The sequence below is a fragment of the Haliotis rubra genome, unplaced genomic scaffold (assembly GCF_003918875.1).
Source record: "Haliotis rubra isolate DU_JTF1 unplaced genomic scaffold, ASM391887v1 Scf371, whole genome shotgun sequence".
NCBI lineage: Eukaryota > Metazoa > Mollusca > Gastropoda > Lepetellida > Haliotidae > Haliotis > Haliotis rubra.
This window is the reverse complement of record NW_025767048.1, coordinates 996,808-1,019,321: the sequence shown is the minus strand read 5'-3', so window position 1 is coordinate 1,019,321 and position 22,514 is coordinate 996,808. Positions and strand designations below refer to the sequence as shown.

At 40.5% G+C, this 22,514-nt stretch overlaps 2 protein-coding genes across 6 annotated transcripts; both read left to right on the top strand.

Moving 5' to 3' along the window:
* Nucleotides 1-204: 204 nt before the first annotated feature.
* On the top strand, nt 205-9,035 carry LOC124285980. 2 transcript variants are annotated; one of them, XM_046722286.1, is made up of 11 exons: nt 205-269; nt 1,541-1,761; nt 2,582-2,709; nt 4,130-4,259; nt 4,775-4,915; nt 5,238-5,462; nt 6,368-6,493; nt 6,605-6,805; nt 7,632-7,719; nt 7,925-8,657; nt 8,688-9,035. In XM_046722286.1, exons 2-10 carry the CDS (start codon nt 1,701-1,703, stop codon nt 8,607-8,609), a joined length of 1,785 nt encoding a protein of 594 aa, XP_046578242.1. In that variant the 5' UTR covers nt 205-269; nt 1,541-1,700; the 3' UTR covers nt 8,610-8,657; nt 8,688-9,035. The 2 variants fall into 2 exon arrangements, with proteins under 2 accessions (XP_046578242.1, XP_046578244.1); XM_046722288.1 differs by lacking the exon at nt 205-269 and having other exon boundaries at nt 7,644-7,719.
* Nucleotides 9,036-11,703: 2,668 nt separating this feature from the next.
* LOC124285981 lies at nt 11,704-21,261 on the top strand. Of its 4 annotated transcripts, none has more exons than XM_046722290.1 (5): nt 11,704-11,814; nt 18,184-18,420; nt 19,095-19,202; nt 19,465-19,644; nt 20,770-20,900. In XM_046722290.1, the coding sequence occupies exons 1-5, from the start codon at nt 11,781-11,783 to the stop codon at nt 20,841-20,843; spliced, it is 633 nt and encodes a 210-aa protein (XP_046578246.1). In that variant the 5' UTR covers nt 11,704-11,780; the 3' UTR covers nt 20,844-20,900. The 4 variants fall into 4 exon arrangements, with proteins under 4 accessions (XP_046578246.1, XP_046578245.1, XP_046578248.1 ...); XM_046722289.1 differs by having other exon boundaries at nt 11,707-11,814; nt 20,766-21,261; XM_046722292.1 differs by lacking the exon at nt 11,704-11,814 and adding an exon at nt 12,252-12,379 and having other exon boundaries at nt 20,766-21,261.
* Nucleotides 21,262-22,514: the final 1,253 nt, after the last annotated feature.

Below are 22,514 nucleotides of genomic sequence, written 5' to 3'. Positions count from 1 at the left end.
GATGACATACTCAGACTCGATGTCAATGAGCGCAGACCCGTTGGTTTCCGTTTGTAAATTGAGTGCTTCGGTTCCAAATGAATTACCGTTAAATACTCAATAACACCCGGATATTCGCCATGGCGAAGCGTCGATATCAAACGAGGCTGATTCAGAATCATGTACTATCAGACCCTGCCCGTTGGTTTCCGTCTTCCTTTGTTACTACACTCGCCGCCTCTGGCTGCTCGTACTACACGTCTGCTGTACAGCTAATGCAGGTCACTTTTGTAAGTATTCAGATGATTTTGGTTGTTGAAAATAATTAATACTAATATAAGGTTACAAATAGTGATGCCGAAAACATGATGGCCAGTTCGGAATGACTTAAACATGTACGCCTAGTTGGATTCGTTTCAAATGATTTTTCGCAAACGTGTCAGTGGCGGATGCTACTGGTAGGGCAGTACATGTTTATTCTTTAGACGACCACCTGGCCTGTTTTCAGTTATATTTTATCACTGCTATTTAGCCTTTAACGCACGACAGAATGTGTTTCGTCGGATAAATCGTCGGTTAACTCAAGTGTTGAAAATATATATGACATTGACATGAAGCATGTCAGACATCATATCTGAGAAAAATATCGTCACGAATGGGTTTTGCAGGGCACTAAACATATTAAAATCATATCACGCTTCATAATTTAACAGTTTTCACCACCAGTTACATAGTACTAGTATTGTGCCTGTGAAGATCCGGGTTAGAATTTGTCTCCAGTAACCCATGCTTATTGTAAGAGGCGACTAACGGGATCGGGTGGTCAGGCTTGCCAACGTAGATGACACATGTGATCGTGTCCCAATTCCGTTGATCGATGCTCATGCTGTTGATCACTGGATTGTCTGGTACAGACTCGACTATCCACTGATTGATGCCATATAGCTGGAATGTGGCATTAAACAACAAACAAACAAACAATCATGATATTGTTGCTGCCTGAAGCGATTACCCACATGGGATCAATGTGTGAAGCCCATTTCTGGTGTCCCCCGCCGTGATATTGCTGGAATATTGCTTAAAATCGGCGTAAAACTATACTCAGTCAGTCAGTGCTCCCTTAAGCAAAAGAGAATCAAACATACGTACCACTAGCGGTGAAATGTGTGAAACTTCCTTCGCTTTATGCTTGCATACACTATCAAGCTGGACTTAGAAATAGGAGTATGCATTACATGACATTCTATGCAAGCAGGCAATCATGCTTCCTGATGCCTTACTCGTAATTTAATGAGCTGATGTCTGAGGGAGGTTTTATCTCATCGTATACATTTGATGCAATGGAAGTGTCATAGTAGACGTTCACAATATGGATGCTGTCCATGTTAAGCCCTATGGATGTGTTGCTGTAATAATTTCGAACTTAAGACCGGATTCGATTGAGAATCGTGACTTAGTGGCTCGGATCATTGCTTGTGCTTCCAGTCGCTGATTTGTGTGTTCCACACCCAAGCAGGGATGCTGCTTCGTACAATCCACTCACTCACTCTGGGCATTTCAGCCCAGTGGTACGACGACGACATACCTGGGACGGATGCCAACTTGGAGTATCACACAACGACAACAAAAGCAGCTGGTGGGAGGCTGTAGGAGGAAGGTGTGGCACCGGGCGAGTCTACATCCCCGAATCAGATGTACTACCTGACGCCATTAGTCAGAAGATGACTTCAGGCCAATACTACTGGATGGGCGCAATTGCATACTCTACATGGAAATGGACAGGTACCATATTTTCCAAAAAACATCTGGGTAATAATCAGAAGAAAAAGTCAATATTTTCCATATTTCATATGTGTCTTCATTTTGTGAAATAAACTTCAAAACATTTGCCCAAACTTGACCCCGAAGTTAAGCAGCCACTCCGAAAGCCAAAATCACCCTTAAATGAAGCTGCATTTTGTAAAGGTATACTTAATCCCTCTGCACTTCTCCTACATGTGTACTCTCCAAACGGGAACTAGTCTATTAAGTTTATTTGAATTTCTAGAATAGTTTCAATAAATAATAGAACCTCACAAAACTGGGTGTGACAGTGTACCTCTCTAACCTTTACTCTCCGTCTCTACCGTTTTCTCTCCGTCTCACCCATTTTCGCTCTCTCTGTGTCAAGCTTTTTCTCTCCCCCCCCTCTCTCTACCTCCCCCCATCTCTACCCTTTTCGCAAGCAACTGGTGTCAATCCATATTCCCGTCACCCTGTGTTATATCTGCCTTTTACGTGGAATGAAATTTGTTTACGCAGATAAAATGGGTTGATTTTTCACTTGTCTCGACATGTCACTTTAATAGTAATGTCATTTATACAAGCTGACCATAACCATTTATATATTTTGTGATATTGGGTTGATAATATTATCATCAGAATAATAATAAGGCAAAAGCACCAGTTTAGAATTTGATAACTGTATGATAAACGAGAACAATACATGAACATGAACATATGTCCCGTTCTGTTGAAATAGTGTATTAGAGATATATATCCTTTTACAGTCATGCTCACGGTTATTGTTGGATCAGGAAGTGTGAACGTATTTCCTTTACAGACGGATCCCCTTTCTACAAATACGTTGGATACAGCACAGAACCCTTGTCAGATGGTTATCATGTCGATGGTAATTCCGCCTCTCGGTGCCATTTGATGTGTGAGGAGGACGAGCCGTTTGGACTGAGGGTAAGATTTAAGAGTATCTATTTGTTTTTACTTGGTGATGCAAAGATGAAATCAAAGTGTTCCCAGGTAGATTAGCATACTTGATTGGCAGAAATATGGTACACACACACGCATACGCACACACACACACAGACAGACACACACGGTATGTATGCATGTGTGTATGTATGTACGTACGTACGTATGTATGTACGTGTGTACGTATGTATGTATGTATGTATGTATGTATGTATGTATGTATGTATGTATGTATGTATGTATGTATGTATGTATGTATGTATGTACGTACGTACGTACGTACGTACGTATGTATGTATGTATGTACGTACGTATGTATATATGTATGCATGTAAATATTTTACTTAAAATGTGACAGTTATGATTGTAGTTATGTACACTTATGCTGGATATCCTGAAGATTGTGATCACACTTGATAACACCATACTGATTCAGACAGAAGCTCCAGACTGTAAAACGAAGTCAGTTTTTAATTCTATAATTTCCGATTAAATCACCATCGTCACTGGCAACCCCTACGTCCTCTGAAAAAACCCGTTGATGGAATAATTCCCGGTCTTCACCTTGGAAGCAGGGCACTCACTGTCACGTCTACTGCAATACAGAATCTGAGTGTACTTCTTCATACCTGCCAAGTCTGTAACTGTTTCCAGATGCCGAAATTCGCCTTCACGGGCGGGAGTAGTGTTGGCCCCATTGGCTGTGCCGACGCCGTCGTAGCGTTTGGTTTAGTGACGAATCACTTTCCTTCTTCCAAGAAACATGAACGGATCTGTGTGGATAATGTTGGCGTTATACACTGGATGTAGTGTAGAATATGTCGTCAGATTCGGTAGAGTCCCTGATGACGTGGGTAGCCATCTCTGAGAGGCAGTTTTTTAGAAACTAGTTTTAGCAGCTAACCAGGCGCAAAATTCTGTAAGAAAATGTTTGTCCATACGTAACACATCTGTGAGTTCTGAAAAAAAGGCTTCATGTAATGGACGTCAAGGTCCCCGGATTAAACGTCTCAATGCCACTGAGCATCTGTGGGACGAATTAGACAGAATTAGACTTAGAATCACCAGCAGTTTTACACAAAGCTATACAAGAATTCAGCCATTCCACCAAGTGTCATCCACATCTTCTTGGGTCCATGAGTAGGAGATGTCATTCAGCCCCATGACTGACCTACTAGGCTTTACTGTCGCGCTTGAGACGTGAGTGGCAATGGCAAAAACCTCACTTTGGGATCCTCCAAACCCAAACATGGCGCATTTATGCCTTGAAGAAATCGCAAAACAGACCTATAAAAATACACGAGATTTTCTTTCAGTGAAGATTTCGGGAACTATCCTATTTAATACACTCAAGGGGAAACTAGCAGAGTGGTGGTTATTGGAGGTAAATGTCTACTTGAAGGGTGAGACTTGCTTCTGTGGAGTCAGTGACCAGGTACAGATGACATGGAACCAGACAGAAGTCCGCTGTCCTGGAAACTATGACGAGAGGTGTGGAAACCAGGACGGCCTCTCCGTGTACAGGACAGGAGGTAAAAGTAACATATACATGACCATTGCGCATATGCAGTTCTCTTCTCTACCTTCAATAATGTTTGATTCTATTTGTGAAGTCGTGAAATATACTTAAAAGACAGGAATATTCCTTACGGGATCGATTTCATCCTCTCCGCGCGTGGGAGGGGCGTGGATGTGGAAGTGTGGCTGGGATGCGGATAGCTAGAGAGGTACCAGTCATACATTGCAGAAAATGTTCACTAGACAAATTAAAGTAAACGGATGCCTGTCTTGAAGCGACGACTGAAAAAGACTTCGTGTGTCTCAGCCAGTGAGTGAATTTATTTTTTAGGCCAAGATCAGCAATATTCCAGCAATATCACAGCGGAGGACACCAGAAATGCGCTTCATACTTTGTACCCATGTGGGGAATCGAACCTGGGTCTTCGGCGTGGTGAGCGAACGCTTTTACCATAAGGCCTCCCCACCGGCCCCTGTCTCAACCGAATCCTTAGCTGAAAGATTTGTATTATGTCTCTTTGCTTTTTAGAAATCGCATTTGACGCTGATGATAAGGACATGTGTGTGTATGCAGAACTCAAATGGTTTGGAAAGGAAACCAAATATTATTCATCAAGTTGTGATACGTCAAGATCAGCTGCTTGTAAAAATGGAACAGTATTAAATGAATGTAAGTACCAAGTATGTGTCGATGGTGCAACAATGTGGTTAAAGTTTCGAAGTTTCAGGTTCGACTTCCAATGTGGGTCTGAATCCCAATTTAAAACGTTTATCGTCTTGATGTGGCTAAAAGCAGCGTAAAACGATACCGACAATAATTAATTAACTTTATAATGAAATACATGAATACAATACAAATGATGTTATTGCTGTTAGACGATACTTGGGTCGGTATTACGGTAAAAGGCTACAGCAATTTACCAACACGTGTGTATTGATGTACATGTACATGTATATGCATGGACCTAGCTCTGATAGCGGAACCATTCTAGTACGCAGTTCAACAGACAGTGGCAACAAATGCAGTAAATCCGTTTGTGTTCACCACACTCCCAACCAGTGGGATGAAGCAAACAGGACGTGTAACCTAGTGACAGTGACCAGTACAAATAAAAAGGACCTTCATAATGCCATGGAATATACGTATCGATTGGATGAAGAGAAGTACACTTACTGGATTGGATTAAGGAGAGGCTATGTGAAGAAATGGTTGAACGGTAGGTTGACAGATTTTCAGGACGACTTAAACCGCCTGGACCAAACAATCCAGTGATTGGCAACGATCCAAACAGTCCGTGATCTTAGATTGCTTGGAACACCTTGGGCTACAAAATCTAGGCACCTTTTACGACAGGCAGTGGTGTACATGGATGCCTGTTCTGCCTAAGGGCCAAATAGGATCCCGCATTATAATAACATAAAGTAGGATAACCCATTCAAAGTCGCAGAAAAGTAGATTAACCTTTGTTCATTTCTATGTTCATTCGCAATGTAAGCCCTCATTAAAATTAAAATTGAAAATTTATAGATTGTGTATATTTTGCACAGTGAGCATATTGGTCAGAAGAGTTCCCCAGTTCATCATGTACGAGACGTTATAGTCGTTTTGTGAACGACACTAAGGAGTTGTAGAGCTGATGTACTATTACCTCACGACAAGTCTGCTATTGCTGTGTCATGGCCTTATGGTGACTTTGGGCAAAGGATTGTAGATATGGATGCCATAGACATAGACTTGTGGCTTTCAGAGCCATATGTGATGAAGAAACCGTCAGTTCTTCATCACATATGCTCGGGTTTGTTTGTTTGCTGTTGGCACTGGAGGTATCGTTGTTTCGGCTAAATCAGAGTGTCAGTGAAAAATTTAATCTGGACCATGAAAGCTTGTGGGGAAATTATGAAGAAAGACTCCAGCCGAATGCGACAACGCGCACGTAAGGGAACCCGACCGAATGTGACAGATTCCTCTCATAACAAACTTGAGATAACGACCAGTTTTACTTCCTACGGTGTCATATGCTCAGATCCGCAAATGTTGTTTATATTTATTGACGTTTTAGTTTTAACAGGATGTTGAAAGAACAAATATTTGAAACATTAATTCTATCCTGAATTATTTCAGGAAGCGACGTCCTTGACAGCGTACATCCCTACACAGCTGACAAACTCTGTCTCTCTACGACCGGGACCTCACTGTTTCGTTGGGAGGATTGTTCTAAAAAAACATTACCAACTATATGTGAATCGGGTGAGAGAATGTGATAATCACGTAGATTTAATTCATTTAAGTTTATTTGTATAGACAACACTGTATGGTAAACTTCCGTTTTGTATATACAAAAATTGTTTACGTCAACAGCCTCACCGAAGATGACGAGATCCACTACATCATCTGTTCTACACACCACCTTGCAGTCCATAGATACAGGAACCTCGACGACGATGACGACAACAACAACAACAACTATGTCTGTACTGACTAGTCAGGCATCCAGAGTTGTGATCCAACAGACAACAGAGCCATTTTCGGATAAACACGACCAAGGCAATAACAATATGGGTATGATTTCTATAGAAATAGGAGAACGAAAGAGAGAGTGATGATTTCTATAGAAATAGGAGAGAGAGGGAGAGACGAGACAGAAATGGAGGAAGACAAATAGTTTAGGTTGTGGTTTGTTGTTTTACGCCGCACGCAGCAATATTCCAGCTATATAACGGCGGTCTGTGAATGGAAATCGAGTCTGGACCAGACAAGCCAGTGATTAACAGCATGCGTATCAATCTACGCAGTTGGGATACGATGACATGTCTCAACCAAGTCAGCGAGCCTGACCCCCCCCGATCCCGTTAGTCGCCTTTTACGACAAGCATGACCAAATTTAAACCGGATCTTCACGGGTTCAGGCCAATAGCCAGGGGAATATCTCAAATATCCCCTACCTTCGCTGGTTTAGTTTGGTTATCCCATATACATGCCTGTTGTCTATGATGAATCCACCATATGATTAATGCGCTCGCATGTCAGCACCATATCAGTAAACATGGATTTCACCTACTCAGTAAACGTCAGTCTAAAGTTATCGGTTCCCAATTGTGTAGGTCGATGTTCATGCTGTTGATCACTGGATTGTCTGGTCCAGACTCGATTATTTACAGACCGCCGCCATATAGCGAGAATATTAATGGATGCGGCAGAAAACTAAACTCACTCACTCAAAGTTTTAAATTAATCTTTCCTCACACATGGAGATGACATGTCGTGGTCTAACAGAACACTACTGAAAGTGACGTTAACCTACACTCACAAACTCCTTACATTTGTATTTTCCTACAGATGTGTAATCTGTTCTTACATATCTGCATACAACTATTGCTGCCAACAGTCTTGGTTTCAGGTTTGTACTATGGCCTGTCGGTTCTGGGTGTCGTCTCTGTAGCCGTCGTTATTACTCTACTGCTGGTTTTGTACAAGTAAGTCTTATATGATACTATATATTGTACCGTTTGTTGTCAAACACGTTTGTGTCGAACTTTGATATGTCGAAGTTACGATTGTCTCAAAGTTAAAGCTTGGTTCCTACGAATTACCTCTTTAGTCATCATGTCGAACTTCTGAGTATGACATTAATGAGTACAAGTATTTAACGAGTATTTATTTACATTTATTTACGTTTAGACAGAAAAGGTGTTGCTTTGCTTCGGCGCCAGTTGACCCAAAGGTCAACAGCCTTCCTCTGGTATCCATGGACAACAACCTCTACCTATGCACAATGGATGTTCAAACTGAACAAGGAGCTGTTCTGGAGCCATCTGCAACAGCGAATGGGAACTGCGTCGATGATGAATACGATTTGCTTGGCCAGAATAAACGTGGATGTGCAAACGAAGAGACGGGTAATGCAGCAGCAGGGAAACCTGTGTCACACCATGACGGACGTGGTGCTTACGATCGTGTGCTGAAGGGCCAGAATATTCAGGATGAAACGTACGACCATGGAAGAGAAAACGGGACAGTTCGCAAGGGCGATGACGTGTACGACCATGCAGGAGACAAGTGTACAGTTCGTAAGGGCGATGACGTATACGACCATGCAGGAGACAATGGTACAGTTCGTAAGGGCGATGACGTGTACGACCATGCAGGAGCCAAAGGTACAGTTCGTAAGGGCGATGACGTATACGACCATGCAGACCATGGTACAGTTAGTAACGGCGATGACGTGTACGACCATGCAGGAGCCAAAGATACAGTTCGTAAGGTCGATGACGTATACGACCATGCAGACCATGGTACAGTTAGTAAGGGCGATGACGTGTACGACCATGCGGGAGAAGACAGCTGCTATTATAATATGCGGTGATGTTTCAACAGATCCAAAGTGGGATGCACATAATAGAATCCATGCTGGGGACCTTTTATAAAGGCTCGATACATGCTTAACTGTTTCGGGAACATCTCACGTCATCAAAGATTTGGTTCCATTCATATAATTATCACCGCTACTTTGACTTTAACACCCACTGGCATCAGTTTCATCGGATACTCGAGACTGGTTAGTCTCTGGCATTCATATTTCTTATTTCTACACTCTGAAGTATAACTCTTATTTCTACACTCTGAAGTATAACGTGATATACCACATCAAGCATATACATGTACATATCTATTAGAACAGCTGACTGAAGGACACACCAGGGAAATACCCATTACCATGATGTCATTCAGCTGAAGAGGTGCAAGAGGTAGTCATGTGTATTACAAGCAATAAATATTTAGTTATCCGTTACAGTGTTATATGTTAATTATTACCGTATTTGTTGTGTCAGCTACAACGAATTGTACTAGTATCATCCTTCAGATGACTGTCGACCCGTGAAGATCCGGGTTAGAATTGATCTTCAGTAACCCATGTTTGTCGTAAGAGGCGACTAACGGGATCGGGTGGTCAGGCTCGCTGACTGGGTTGACCCACATATCATCGTATTCCAATCGAGTAGATCGATGTTCGTGCTGTTGATCCCTGGATTGTTCTCAATTAAACCAGCGAATTTGCTTAAAGGATGCGAACGTCCGAACTTGGTCAGCTGTGCAACAAACAAGCGTCTTGTCGATGGGTGAGTGAGTGAGTGAGTGAGGTTTCACGCCGCCTTCAGTGAGTGAGTGAGTAGGGTTTTACGCCGCTTTTGGCAATATTCCAGCAATATCACGGCGGGGGACACCAGAAATGGGCTTCACACATTGTACCGATGTGGTTAATCGAATCTGTTGATGAGCGGGCCTTTTAACCATTAGGCTACCCCTCCGTCCCGTCTGATCGATGGGCTGTGGAAGTGACATAAGGCGGGTTCCCCATTTTCCTGGACTTCACATGTCCGTTCTCAATGAGGCATATGGTACATGTGATTTATTAAATGATTTTATATGCACCTAGTATAGAAAGTTTCACCATCCCCAAGTTGAGAATATTGCCATGTCGAAGTTGAGAAAGCATCATCTTGCCCTAGTGTAGACAGTATCGGGTGGGTGACCAGGATCCCGATCCACAAAGCGTTCGTAGCGCGACGTCATAATTTGTAAGCCTATTATGATAAACTATAGAGTTACGACAGGTCGTAACGTGACGAACGCTTTGCGGATCGGGATCCTGGTTAACTGGGTGTTGTTGCAGCAGAACGGGCACCTGAAACGAGGCACATCTTTCAGTTATTTGCCACAGATGCAGTATTTCTGAGTGTTGCGTTAAACACAAGTACCATAATCGAAAGTTTCTAATTCCGTAACGATGACATCGACCGCTACCAATCATAAATCAATATATATATATTATAGTGCATCTATGAACAACCGTTCAACACAACCGCCCGACAATGCATATACAGTCAAACAACGATGTGTCGAACTTTGACCTCTCAAACTTACGGTTTGACCTCTCAAACTTACGGTTGTCCCTTCGTATTCTTTCTTTATTCATTTAATCTTCGGTTGTGTCGAACCTTGGATAACTCGAAGTATATAGTAGGTCCCTTCAACTTCGACTAAACAGTGGTTGACTGTATATGTATGTGACCAATATTTCAGCCTTGTGCACAAGATGTGGTGATGGTCAAGTACATCAGATGCTGTATTGGAACATAGTCCAATCCTCTGAAGTGACGCAATTCGCTGTGAAGAGTTGTGTCCCTTGGGCACGCCAGGAACCTATGATTCGAATCCATGGTAATGCTGGTAGTTTTGTCAGCACCACTCGTGGATTTCACTTTAGTGGTAAACGTCTGATTCCCGTATCACTGAGTGAGTGAGGGAGGGAGGGAGCTACCCCACCGCCCGTATCACCCACCCGCCGTGACATAGCTTGAATACTATCAAAAAGTGCGTCCAACACAACTCACCCAGTCCAAAACCCGTGCCGGGTTAGAAGTCACACTTGCTTTTCAGCCTTCAGTCTGTCAATGACAAGACATCGTTAAAGCTATGTTTCCAACTTTCACAAAATGCCTTTAAGAAACTGAATCTGCATTTGTGAAGCTAGCTATACAAGGAAAAGGCTGTCCAGTTTTCACCCCATTTTATTACTTATCAGCTTAAAAATAATAATCTACAATAGTAAAATGGATAAGAGTGTTATTATCAAATTTCTAAAAGAGTCCGATAAACTGGTATTCGATGATAGATACCCCATTCGGTTAATATACAGGTCACAACATAGACACACACGCGCGCGCGCACACACACACACACACACACACACACACACACACACACACACACACATTGACAGAAATGGGGCGGCACACCTAATGACTGTATTCATACACTTCTAAATTTATGTCATTCCTGTGTCTGAACCATCAATTATTTTAACAATGACAGTACATGATAAAGGAACTATTACGACACTTCTGTCTGCCAATCAAAACAACATATATTTGCTCTTGTATTAGAATTGTCAAGCATTATCATAATGTGGAGATCGTGGAGCAGTATCTCCATATGATTTAATGGTTTAACATCGTAATCTCATTTTTAAGTGTGGAATCCTATTTTACTGAAATCGGAATGAAATGCACAATGTGATAGCGATGCATGGAACATCATATTGATCAATGGACTGTCTGATCCAGACTCGATTATTTACAGACCGTCGCCATATAGCTGGAATATTGCTGAGTGCGGCATTAAACAACAAAGTGTCGGCAAGACACTTTGTGCACTGATGAGAGTTAAGTTGTAGCTGCAACATATACCATGAAGTTATGACATGCATGCATCAGTGTTCTTTCACGGAAATCATTTCATGCATACAAGAATTGTACAGTTGCACCATCATGAACACTTGCTTGATAGTTGTCATTGTCCAACCTTTCTCAGATCGGAATGCAACGCACAACGTGATAGGTGTGCCCCCTCCCAACATCCCCTTCGTGTTATTTCCAAGGGGAATTCCCTTTCAAAATTCCCCACTAACACGAATGCACACACTTGCTACCTGCGTCATTCACTTACAGTTGCTTCACCTGCAGTCTTTACCCTTATGGAATACGTCAGCATCTTAAGACTCATTGCAGGTAAGAAATGTTACTTCAAATGTGAGTGAGTTAATTCGGCTTGTGCTGTTATTTAGCAATACACAGCCATTAATGCACAAGCAATATTACAAAAAGTACATTGTTTTGTATATTTACATGCAATATAAAACATAGTATGTCAAAATATAAATAACAGGCACGTAGAAGGAACATGGAAGGTTAAAACAAGTTTTAACACATGCAACGACAAACTGACAGAGATTGTGCGAATTTATCTCGCTGGTGCAAGGGAGATAACTCTGTAGGCTTCCACTACGTTTCAAAATCAGCAACTCATTAATGTGCGGTTGTCCATTTCATATTCATCCATTTATCATGTTCATTCTATAAGTGTAAATTAATGCTTAATTAATGTTTGATTTCACTAATGGCCTCGTCGGCAGGAGGTTCAAACACATTAGGTATTTCCACTAGGGGAACTCCCGCATGTAAAACCCGTCAGTGCTTCCCCTGCATTCGCTCTCACTAGCAGGGTTCCACAGCAGGATAGTCTTCCGTTAGGCCATCATGATGCTAATCCACATCACTGCCACGTTCATCGCAGGTAAGTGTGTGTGTAGACAAATACAGTGAGTTGCAGCAAACCTTTTTGATTTAACAATCATTGTACAATTTACATGTTTCAGAAGAAGACATACTTCTTGTTACGATTAAATCCATAATTTTAAACATACCATTTTGCTGACATCATTGCAGTAGTTTTGTGAGGACTTGAATTAATGAGTGAGGATTGTTTTACGCCTTTTAGCGACAATATTACAGCGGGGGACACAACAGATGGATTTCACACATTGTACCCTTGCAGGGAACGTTTAAACGTTCATACCTCCAGGCCATCGCCCCTACCTGAATTGTCAGACATAATATATCAAAACATATATATTGTATATCTTCACACTGATAGCACAAATAAATGAGAATTATAATGGACATATTATATATCATAGGTTCTTGATATCTTGTGGATATTGATGCATTTAACGAGTGGGTCGCTGTAAGATATGCACCTACAGAGGAATCCCCTTCCATCTTTCCGTAATGAGAAATCATTGTTTCTTAAAAGTCGTTGTAGGTATAAGGCTGGGTTACTGAATACAAAACCCGTGAAAGATCCGGGTTAGACAGTAACCCATGCTTGTCGTAAGAGGCGACTAACGGGATCGGGTGGTCAGGCTCGATGACTTGGTTGACACATGTCATCGTATCCCATTTGCGCAGATTGATGCTCGTGCTGTTGATCACTGGATTGTCTAGTCCAGACTCGACTATTTACAGACAGGCCGCCATATAATTGTAATATTGCTGAGTGCGGCGTAAAACTAAACTCACTCACTCACTACTGAATACAGTCCCAGCACTCACCTGCCCTATTTTAATCTATTGTTAAGTAATACACATATTTGAATATCAACATTCACTACTAATGTATTGAGAAAATAGTGTTTATCAGAAAAAAACATGTAACATAAAATGCATATTCCACAACAACTCATATTTTACTGTTGTCAGTGTCTCCAAGACACACGTTTGGAGGCTAAGTTCATTAAAAAAACATACAATAAATAGAAAAGTGTATTTTTCTTGTGAAATAACACTTTTGATCTCATCTCGTGATCTCATAAGGTCACTCATGGCTTAAGAAAATATATTCTTTAACAGGTTATATGAAGAGGTGTTATTTGTGGTGGGAACACGTATTTCGGTATCTGTAGGTGATGTTACGAAAGGAACATAAAGAAAGATAAGTTTATTTGTGAAATAGCTGACGATAGTTTATGGAAACCCAAGGATGAAAGACACGCCTAAACAAAGTGCAGGAACTTCGCTTCGCGTTTTGTAAGGAAGATAACCATGTTTAACTCGCAACTGTTTTATCTTCTGTTCCCATGTCGCCCTAAAACTATATCATCCCTAACAACAACTGTTTATTTATTCTCGTGTCATAATTGGTTATATTACAAATTTTGTGTGTAATATTCTAAATCCGGTAACTTAATTCTATAAATGAATGCTGATTGCAATCAGGAGCTGAGATAAACCGCTAAGGTGGTTCCCCAATGGAAAGTCCCTTTGTAAAAGCCCCGCGTCCGGAGCTGCATCTTGGGCTATTGGCCAGCCCCGATGCCATGGCAACCACTTGTGAAAGGGGAAGCCCCTTGGTGAATTCCCTTACAAAATATCTACTGCCACTCTTTTATTATACGAGACATACACTTGATGATGTTAGTTTGGGAGGAAATCAGCATGATATTCTACACCAGGGCACTGTGTCTTGCAGGTATGTGCAGTAGACTAAGGAAAGAGAATAACATAATGTGTATAAATATTGTTTAGAGATGCGTATTTCACAAGTTTGTGTGATTATCAATAATACAAATATTATTTAACAATTTGTGTTGGAAGATTTGGTAAATACATTGCATAATCGGTAAAAATGTTTACTTGTGTACATTCCTGTTATTCAATCTGTGTGCGACTATATATGAAATATCTTTATAAAACACAGTTGGCCAAATATATACAAGTCATATATATATATACATTATTGTCATTATTGTCACAGTGGCCAATACTCACCTAATATCCCAATTGACTAAACAAGTACTCTTATAACCTATTGCCTTTGGACGACTGTTGCATTCAAATCTATAATAAATAATAAATCTAAATAGTTAGTAAATATTGGTTTATCAATATAATCAATATGCCTATTCAGAAAAAAAATATACTCAATCATAATTATGCAGCTGGATAAATCGACAAGATATTGTTACAATGATATATATATTGAAATGCAGTTATATCATACCATATCGATATTCAATGTACGTTAAGTATACATATCACTCAATGATTTTGTTTGATATATTTTCCAATATGAATTAATGTTACGTGTGATTGGATAGATATCACTCTTTGATGATTGCATCTAACGGTATAATTATAATTGATATGTAATACATCATGCAACGATGATATTGTTAAACCCCTTAGGGATGGGAAATAGTAAAACTTTGTGTTGTCTATAAAATTACAATGTAAAGGTTTACCTCAAAATTTAAAGAAATGATGATTTAAAGATTTGGGGAATCCCCCCATGCCGCCATGTTATATAGTGAGTCACACACGAGCAGTCTTTTGGAACGTTCTAGATCTGCAACCGCTACCAGAGCATTACATCGATCCAGATTTCACAATAGGTTGTCACCATTTAACTAAAGAGCATGTCAACAACCAATGTGTCAAAACACGTCTAAAAAAAGGGGGCTCGTTCACCAGGTGATATAGCCAGTGAATGCGTCTGTTCAGCTTGTGATCAGTGCATTACGTTTACAAGCGTCAAGGTGCATGCCATGTCACGCAATACACATTTGCGCATGCGTGAATATCTTCGCTCTAATGCCGTCTATTGACAATCCCATAATATACACGGCACATGCCAAACATGGTCACATAAATATTTGATCTGTGCATGGAGAGCGGACATTATGTTTGCAGGTGAATGTCAACTGCAACTTGTTTATGCAACGACCATACGAATTCATTACAGTAGCGAGTTCAGGGGGATTTGACAATCTATCACTGGAACTATTCGTCGTCATTTTCTTAACACCTCATATCAATAGTACTCCAAATTGTATTATAATGATATATAGTGAACTTGGAAGATCCCATCTGTCTCAAGTAGTCAAACTCAAAATGAAATCATTTTTGGGTAGAGTGAGTAAGTGAGTTTGGTTTTACGCCGCTTTTAGCAATATTCCAGCAATATCACGGCGGGGACACCAGAAATGAGCTTCACACGAATTTTTGTGTAGAATTCTGTCTATGAAAACATCTAAATTAATTAACAGTCATCACTTATAAAGTATTTTTAATGATGCTTTAACGGGAATATGTAAACATAAATGTTTGAATTATATGAAATGAGTTTTGACAAAATTGGCGTTAGTATTAACATAATGGATAACACAAAAGGGTCAAATTGAAGGTTATCATAACATACAGATAAAGGACAAACTGATATCAAGCTGGACTCTAGGTTACATGCAATAGATACATTTTGTAAATATAAATGAATGATTGTTTTAGGTTTAAAAGCTATTTATTTAATGAATATGGAAATGTTTGGGGGATTTTACCTTAGTTTAAAATATCCAATCATTTACCAATTGAAACAGACAGATGGTCGAAAATGCCATTAACTGAAACTCATTAAATGGAGATGAATTTTACTATTTGAATAGCTATCTTTCATTTGAACGAGAGGGAAAAACTGGTTCATAAATAGAATTGTATTTAACATGACACGTTTAAAATGTATTTGGTTTCTGTTTTTTATAATAGTCGAATTTTGGAAACTGTGCAAAATCGTAACGATATAGTTAATCCATGGCAGAATATAATAATAATAATAATAATAGTTTATTACTGTGTCATATGTTACATGTAGTAATACATTTTGGCACTTTACTTTATACAAACACCGGGCCAGTTCTGTCTTAAATGATACCAGATAAATACATATATTTATACCCGAGCTCCCCTTGTAAATAGCTCACCCTTTCATACTTCCCACGTACAGCAGTACGGTGCAAGGATCACGTTACATTACTTTTGTATCCTCAGAGCAAGTGTAAGCCCTATATTTATACCAAGACTTTATTTCTTTGACCTGTTTGTAATTTAACGAACATAATAAAAGTGTCCAAATATGCACCCTGAAGTGTGAGCTAATTCATTTACTATTCCTGTCTTACGTTTTTTACTAAATGGTCAAGACCAATGTCTAAGCTAATAAATTTTTAGATCTAAACGCCAATATTCGTAAAACAATCATATGTTTAATGACAATAAATCGTTTTACAATCTGTCATACCGCTCTGACAATAACGTTTCTTATTAAACAATTGTGTGTATGATAAATAGCATCATGAATAAATATCATTATCACACACACATATTTCAAAGTTAGCATTAAAACATACCCTTCTAAAACGCACAATATGTTTCAACACACTATGTCGTCCCAGAACACTACCTTGAGGGACGCTATCGTCGTTCCCCTTATGACATAGGTACACGGCCTCACCTGCTGCTACATATAACGGAATTGTTCATCTAGTTGCCTCTGTGATCCTCACATTGACACAAGCTGGTTCCATGGTTTACCTCCTTCTGTCAACACGTTATCCATACCATGGTAGCCTGGTAACATACCCGCTCTGTTCCAGGGCAACATGACACGATATGTCGTGTGATGTGACAGACTCACAGATATGAGTACCTCGTTATCACACAATCATCTCCCATCGGTGATTCCACATTTAGGCTCGTATATTTAATTCTAATAGGATCAATAAATTCAGTAAATTTCCAGAAAACACATGCTGACAATGTTCAGCTATTATTAACGCGAGCAAGCAAAGTGTCCCCGCCCGCCAAAAGGAAACCCGATATGCTCTGTATGCTGTATGTTGCGCAACACATTGACAGACAACAGGTGATATTGCCCTTGCGTTAGACCTTAGCTGGAAGCTGTTCAATCGACACTACCTCGGTCGACTTATGATATCTCGTCAGCGTTTCGACTAACTCCATAGCAGGAACATGAATAAACACGTAATTCGCGCAGTTACCTTACCATTGTAACCTTATCAGCAAGGGGGCTGTGAATGAACTTACTGTCTTATAACTATTTTGGAATCAAGTCCGACCCTCTCGGAGTGACGAATTAAAAGCCACCAAGATACTAGTGATCTGGGCCTAGATTTTCGAAGCTCTCTTAGCGCTGAGATAGTCGTAAGTGCCATACATTAACATTAACTTACGACTATCTTAGAGCTAAGAGAGCTTCGAAAATCTAGGCCCTGGTATTTATGGAATCTTATAACATTATCGCTGTACATGCACTACGAAATGATTCGGGTGTAGACAGACCATGTTCGACAGAGTTGAACTATAAGATGATCCCATCAGTCTCGACAACACGTAACCTGTAACCCCAAACTTACACAAGCAACTCTTAACAGATAGTGACTGGGTGAGTGGGTAGCGTACGTTTTACTCACTTCCGTCAATATTCAAGTGATATCATGACGCACAGGACCCAGGATCAAAGTGCTTCAAACCCTATGTGCCCATCTGGAGAATCGAACCCGGTCAATAACCAGGGCTTTAACAACTGGGCTACACCATCACCAACGATTCTATAGGGCGCGGTCTTCCACTTCTCTAGTGGTACTGTTTCCATGTTTGTTATTATATGGCTCTCATAGAATGATTGACATAGAATATATTTGCACTCATACAACGCCAACAAATTTATCTATCATTTGTTTCTTTCAGTCTTGGTCGCACTCTTCCGAAATGTCTGCAGTGCGACTGGGACAATTCCGCCTAACACCACCCAACCCTATCGGTTTCCATGTGGCATGGACCGGTGCCTCATCAATGTCCGGTACTGTGACAAAGGACGGAGTACTGACCCAGGGCAGTGGACCTGCAGTCCATGCACCGAGATTGAGCAGTGGTGTGAGAAGGACATAGCCCGGGTGCCAAGAGACTGTCTGGGTTACTGTGAAGGTACTTCACTTTGTTTGTTTGTTGTTTAACGCCGCACTCATCAATATTTTAGCCATATGGCGGTGGTTTGTAAATAATCGGTCTGGACCAGACAATCTACTGATCAACATCTTGAGCATCGATTTATGCAATTGGGATACGGTGACATGTCAAGTCAGCGAGCCTGACCATCCGCACCCCTGCACACGCACGCACACACACACACACGCACACACACACACACACACACACAAGAATGTTTATCTCGATTTTCCAACAAAACATATTCAAACATTTAGCATTTACACTATACAATCCGTAATAACAATTGTTTTGATTAACGAATTCTGATATTTTGAATTTATGTAAGCATTCACAGCAGTAATCGTGAAATGAAGTGTCCGGATAAATAGGGTTCAGGGCCCTGTTCCTCAAAGCGACCGCAGCGCTAAGATGATCGCAACTCCCATACTTTAACATAGACTTACGAAAGTCGTAGCGCTACGATCGCTTTGAGGAAGGGGGCCCATACCAACAAAGTTCACTACAAATGCAAAACGTAATCGTTCACAAGGCAATTGTTTCAGATAAACGTGGTTTCACTGTGAGTTCAGCTACTGGATGTTTAAGATACGGACATCTTTAGAAAGCCAAAAGCATTATTTTGCTGACACAAATGACCTTAAATGTTACAGCCAAAAGATGCAGTGCATCCATGAAGGCCCTTGAGTCTAGATACAGAGAGGAGAACCAAAATAGTCGTCGCAATTCTGATATACCCCTGGACGAGACCAAGGCACTGAGTATGTATTTTGTTAAGGTTATCCAAATGTTGTGCTGTCTATGCTCATTTTCAGGAGGAACGGGTGGGCAACTCCATAACTGTTTCAAGAAGTGCTTCTATGGTCATCATGTTATAGCGTTATTGAGGTCACATTTCATCAAATCTGCTTGTGTGTAACATGCACTTATTTGTTCTCCTTTGTGTGCTTCTGTAACTGAATCTGTTTTAATCAACGAAGAAGATACCCAAACATGCCATTCATTGTGTGTTATACGCTTTAGGTGGTCTGGAGAGGTTTATGGCCGAAAATAGCATCGTCGTGGTGTGTGTACTCATACTTCTAGCTGTCATCGTCGTCGGTTTGTTTGCTCACACCTTGCGACAGTGTAGACGTAAGAATATGAGGGGTAGTGCTGATGACGACACGGAGGTGGGAGTTCGCCTTATGGGATCAAAGCCAGGTGAGAAAAAATATATAAATGAACTAACTAACGTCCCAGGGTATTATTACCATACTAACAGTGTACAATACCATTTTATAACCTGAAATAATTCGGTGGCTGAACACGGGATAACGAGGTTGGGTGTTAATGCCAGGTAAGGGTATAAGTGTTTCAACATAGCAGACATATCTTGTCGCTCTCTTTACTGATATAAGAATGGAGCATACATTGAAACTGGCAATAAAGACTTTAAATTGAAGATAAACCAAGTTCTATGGATAGACAACTTCTTTATTGCGACCTTTCGGTGTAGGTACTAACACCGTTATCACCACATGCTTGATAACGGTGTTAACTACACCGAAACGTCGCACTCATTGCTTTCAATAAAGAAGTTGACTATCCATAGAACTTGGTTTTCCTTCATCATTACAACTTCTAAAGTGCCTCACAAACATGGTATTTTATGGACTATCTCGGTCTATTTATTGCATTGGTGTGTGAATGCTGCCTCACTTTAATCCACACTACCAAAGCTCTATCCCCGAACGCTGTCATCCATCAAGTCCGTGCCGGACAAGCCAGTGGTAGATTGCAGGGGCCTCACAAGGTCAGGGGATCACGACACACCAAGTCACATGTGGTGACCTCCTACTCCTTTAGTTGGCTCGAACAATAAAGCTGGAGACAGGCGACGATCCCTGTTAGGATTACATACATGCATGTATGTATGTATGGATGGATGGATGTATGTATGTATGTATTGATGGATGTATGGACCCATCCATCCATCTATTTGTATATCGCTGATATCCAGCTCAGCTGCTCAAAGGGCTCTTTGGTCTTCAGCAACCCATGCTTCTTGTCAAAGGTAACTAACTGAATTATAGGGTGGTCAGCTGACTTAGTAGACACATCATCGTATCCCAAGATCGATGCTCATGATGTCACTCACTGGATTGACTGGTCCACATTATTTAGTCAGTCGTCATATAGTTGGAATATTGCTGAGTTCAGTATTAAACAACAACATATAATGAGCACGGCATAGTGAGGGCAGGAGATTCGTCCCAAGTCCTAATAAGTGAAAAATAATCACATACAATTGGCAGATCTTTATACATGTGACCATCTTTCAGATAGCCACGATCCACATCCAACTGTCACCAAGAAGTTCAGCACCACAGGCACCCAGACTGACTCTACAGGATTCCTAGGAAGTGCCAGTACCGACACAAACCAGGTTGAGTTTGTTCAACCAAACACTAAAGGAGCACATGGAATAAGGGTGCTCCCTTCCGCCACTGTTCCTGTTGACAACAATGGCAAAGACTGCACTGAGGATACCACATTCCTAAATTTGGATCGTCAACAAAATTCGGCATTTGTTAGTAATTTAGCATAACTTAATACTTATATTTTCATGACTGGCAGGTACCAAGTGATATTCTGTGGAAAAGGAGGGTTGGGTGTCTGGCTGGAGTAATTTTGAAAGTAAATAATTCTATGTTCCCAATACCATGATAAAATAATTAGCCTCACAAAAAAAGACTGATTTTAAGGAGATTGCTTTTGATACAAGTGAATGCTTTGCCTTTGGTGGTATGTCTTTGATAATAAAATCATTCAAAATCACATTGTCAAACTCAGTGAATGATTCGTCACTTACAAGGACAATTTCTGTATGAGGAGAAATGTCCAGGGTTTGGACCAAGACCAGAAATAGGCACCAACTTACAGGGTTTGGACCAAGACCACAAATGGGCACCAACTTACAGGGTTTGGACCAAGACCACAAATAGGCACCAACTTACAGGGTTTGGACCAAGACCACAAATAGGCACCAACTTACAGGGTTTGGACCAAGACCAGAAATAGGCACCAACTTACTCTGTATCATTAATATCATATATTAGGAATAAAAATTGTATTACGCGAGCCTTTGATATTAATGATACGGAAACAGTCGGGTAATAATCTCTATATATTGTACCATTCACTTCTACAGCAAGCATAAAGAACACCACTGTTGTCCAACATCTCTAACCTCTCATTTTTTTATGTGGAATGTGTTAGCGAGTTTCATGAATGCAGTTAAAGGTCACATGCAACCAAAAAATCAAACATAATTAAAACACAATTATCACTTCTTCATGACATATAATATGCATTGCTGATTATGAAAAAACAAATAAACAAAATTATAAGCGTATAATCGCAAATCAAAAGTGCAATATTTTGTACTTGGGTTTACCTCCCTCGAAACGAAGCAGCCGGGATACCGAACCCAGTCAGAGCGGGTGGGTGTGCACTCAAGTGTAACGGCTGGTTCATTAGCAGATGCCGCCTTCACGGCTCATTGTGTGTGTATATATAGAGATGTTGGGTTTTGTAAATACATGCTCATTTTTTTGTGTATAACATTTTGCAATCAACAGACATCATAACATGTCATGTGTTCAAGTATCACACCTGCCTGTCTGTGTAATTACATAATGTGACAGAGACCGAACTCGGGCCATAAATCAATGCATTTTGTTTATGGTGTATAGCCTGATTGGTGTTAAGTTCAAATTGCATGTGGTCAGTGATCGCAGTTGTGTATTGAATATTGTCATTAGCAGACAGGCAGGCAGACACACAGGTCTCAATAAAACAGACATTGAGTTTTGTCTGTGACAGCGACATATCTATATCACAGTTAGAAATTGTGCCAACGCTAAATAATGACATTGCTTTTAAGTATCGAACTGAGAAAGTGACTCGGTAAGAAGAACGTGTGGTGAAATAGACAAATGAAATTATATAAACAGTTTATTTACTGTCATAACATATAAAAAGCTCGCGCCTGTGAGATATCAACAAAACATTAGGAAAATAGCTCACAC

What these genes read in the sequence shown, in the direction of transcription:
- LOC124285980 (XM_046722286.1), top strand. Translation starts at nt 1,701, where the DNA reads ATGACTTCAGGCCAATACTACTGGATGGGCGCAATTGCATACTCTACA. An exon ending in ACGAGCCGTTTGGACTGAGG is followed by an intron (nt 2,710 to 4,129) that starts GTAAGATTTAAG and finishes GTCTACTTGAAG; the next exon opens with GGTGAGACTTGCTTCTGTGG. An exon ending in CTCCGTGTACAGGACAGGAG is followed by an intron (nt 4,260 to 4,774) that starts GTAAAAGTAACA and finishes TTTGCTTTTTAG; the next exon opens with AAATCGCATTTGACGCTGAT.
- LOC124285981 (XM_046722291.1), top strand. Translation starts at nt 14,053, where the DNA reads ATGATGTTAGTTTGGGAGGAAATCAGCATGATATTCTACACCAGGGCA. An exon ending in GGACGAGACCAAGGCACTGA is followed by an intron (nt 19,203 to 19,464) that starts GTATGTATTTTG and finishes TATACGCTTTAG; the next exon opens with GTGGTCTGGAGAGGTTTATG. An exon ending in CCTTATGGGATCAAAGCCAG is followed by an intron (nt 19,645 to 20,765) that starts GTGAGAAAAAAT and finishes ACCATCTTTCAG; the next exon opens with ATAGCCACGATCCACATCCA.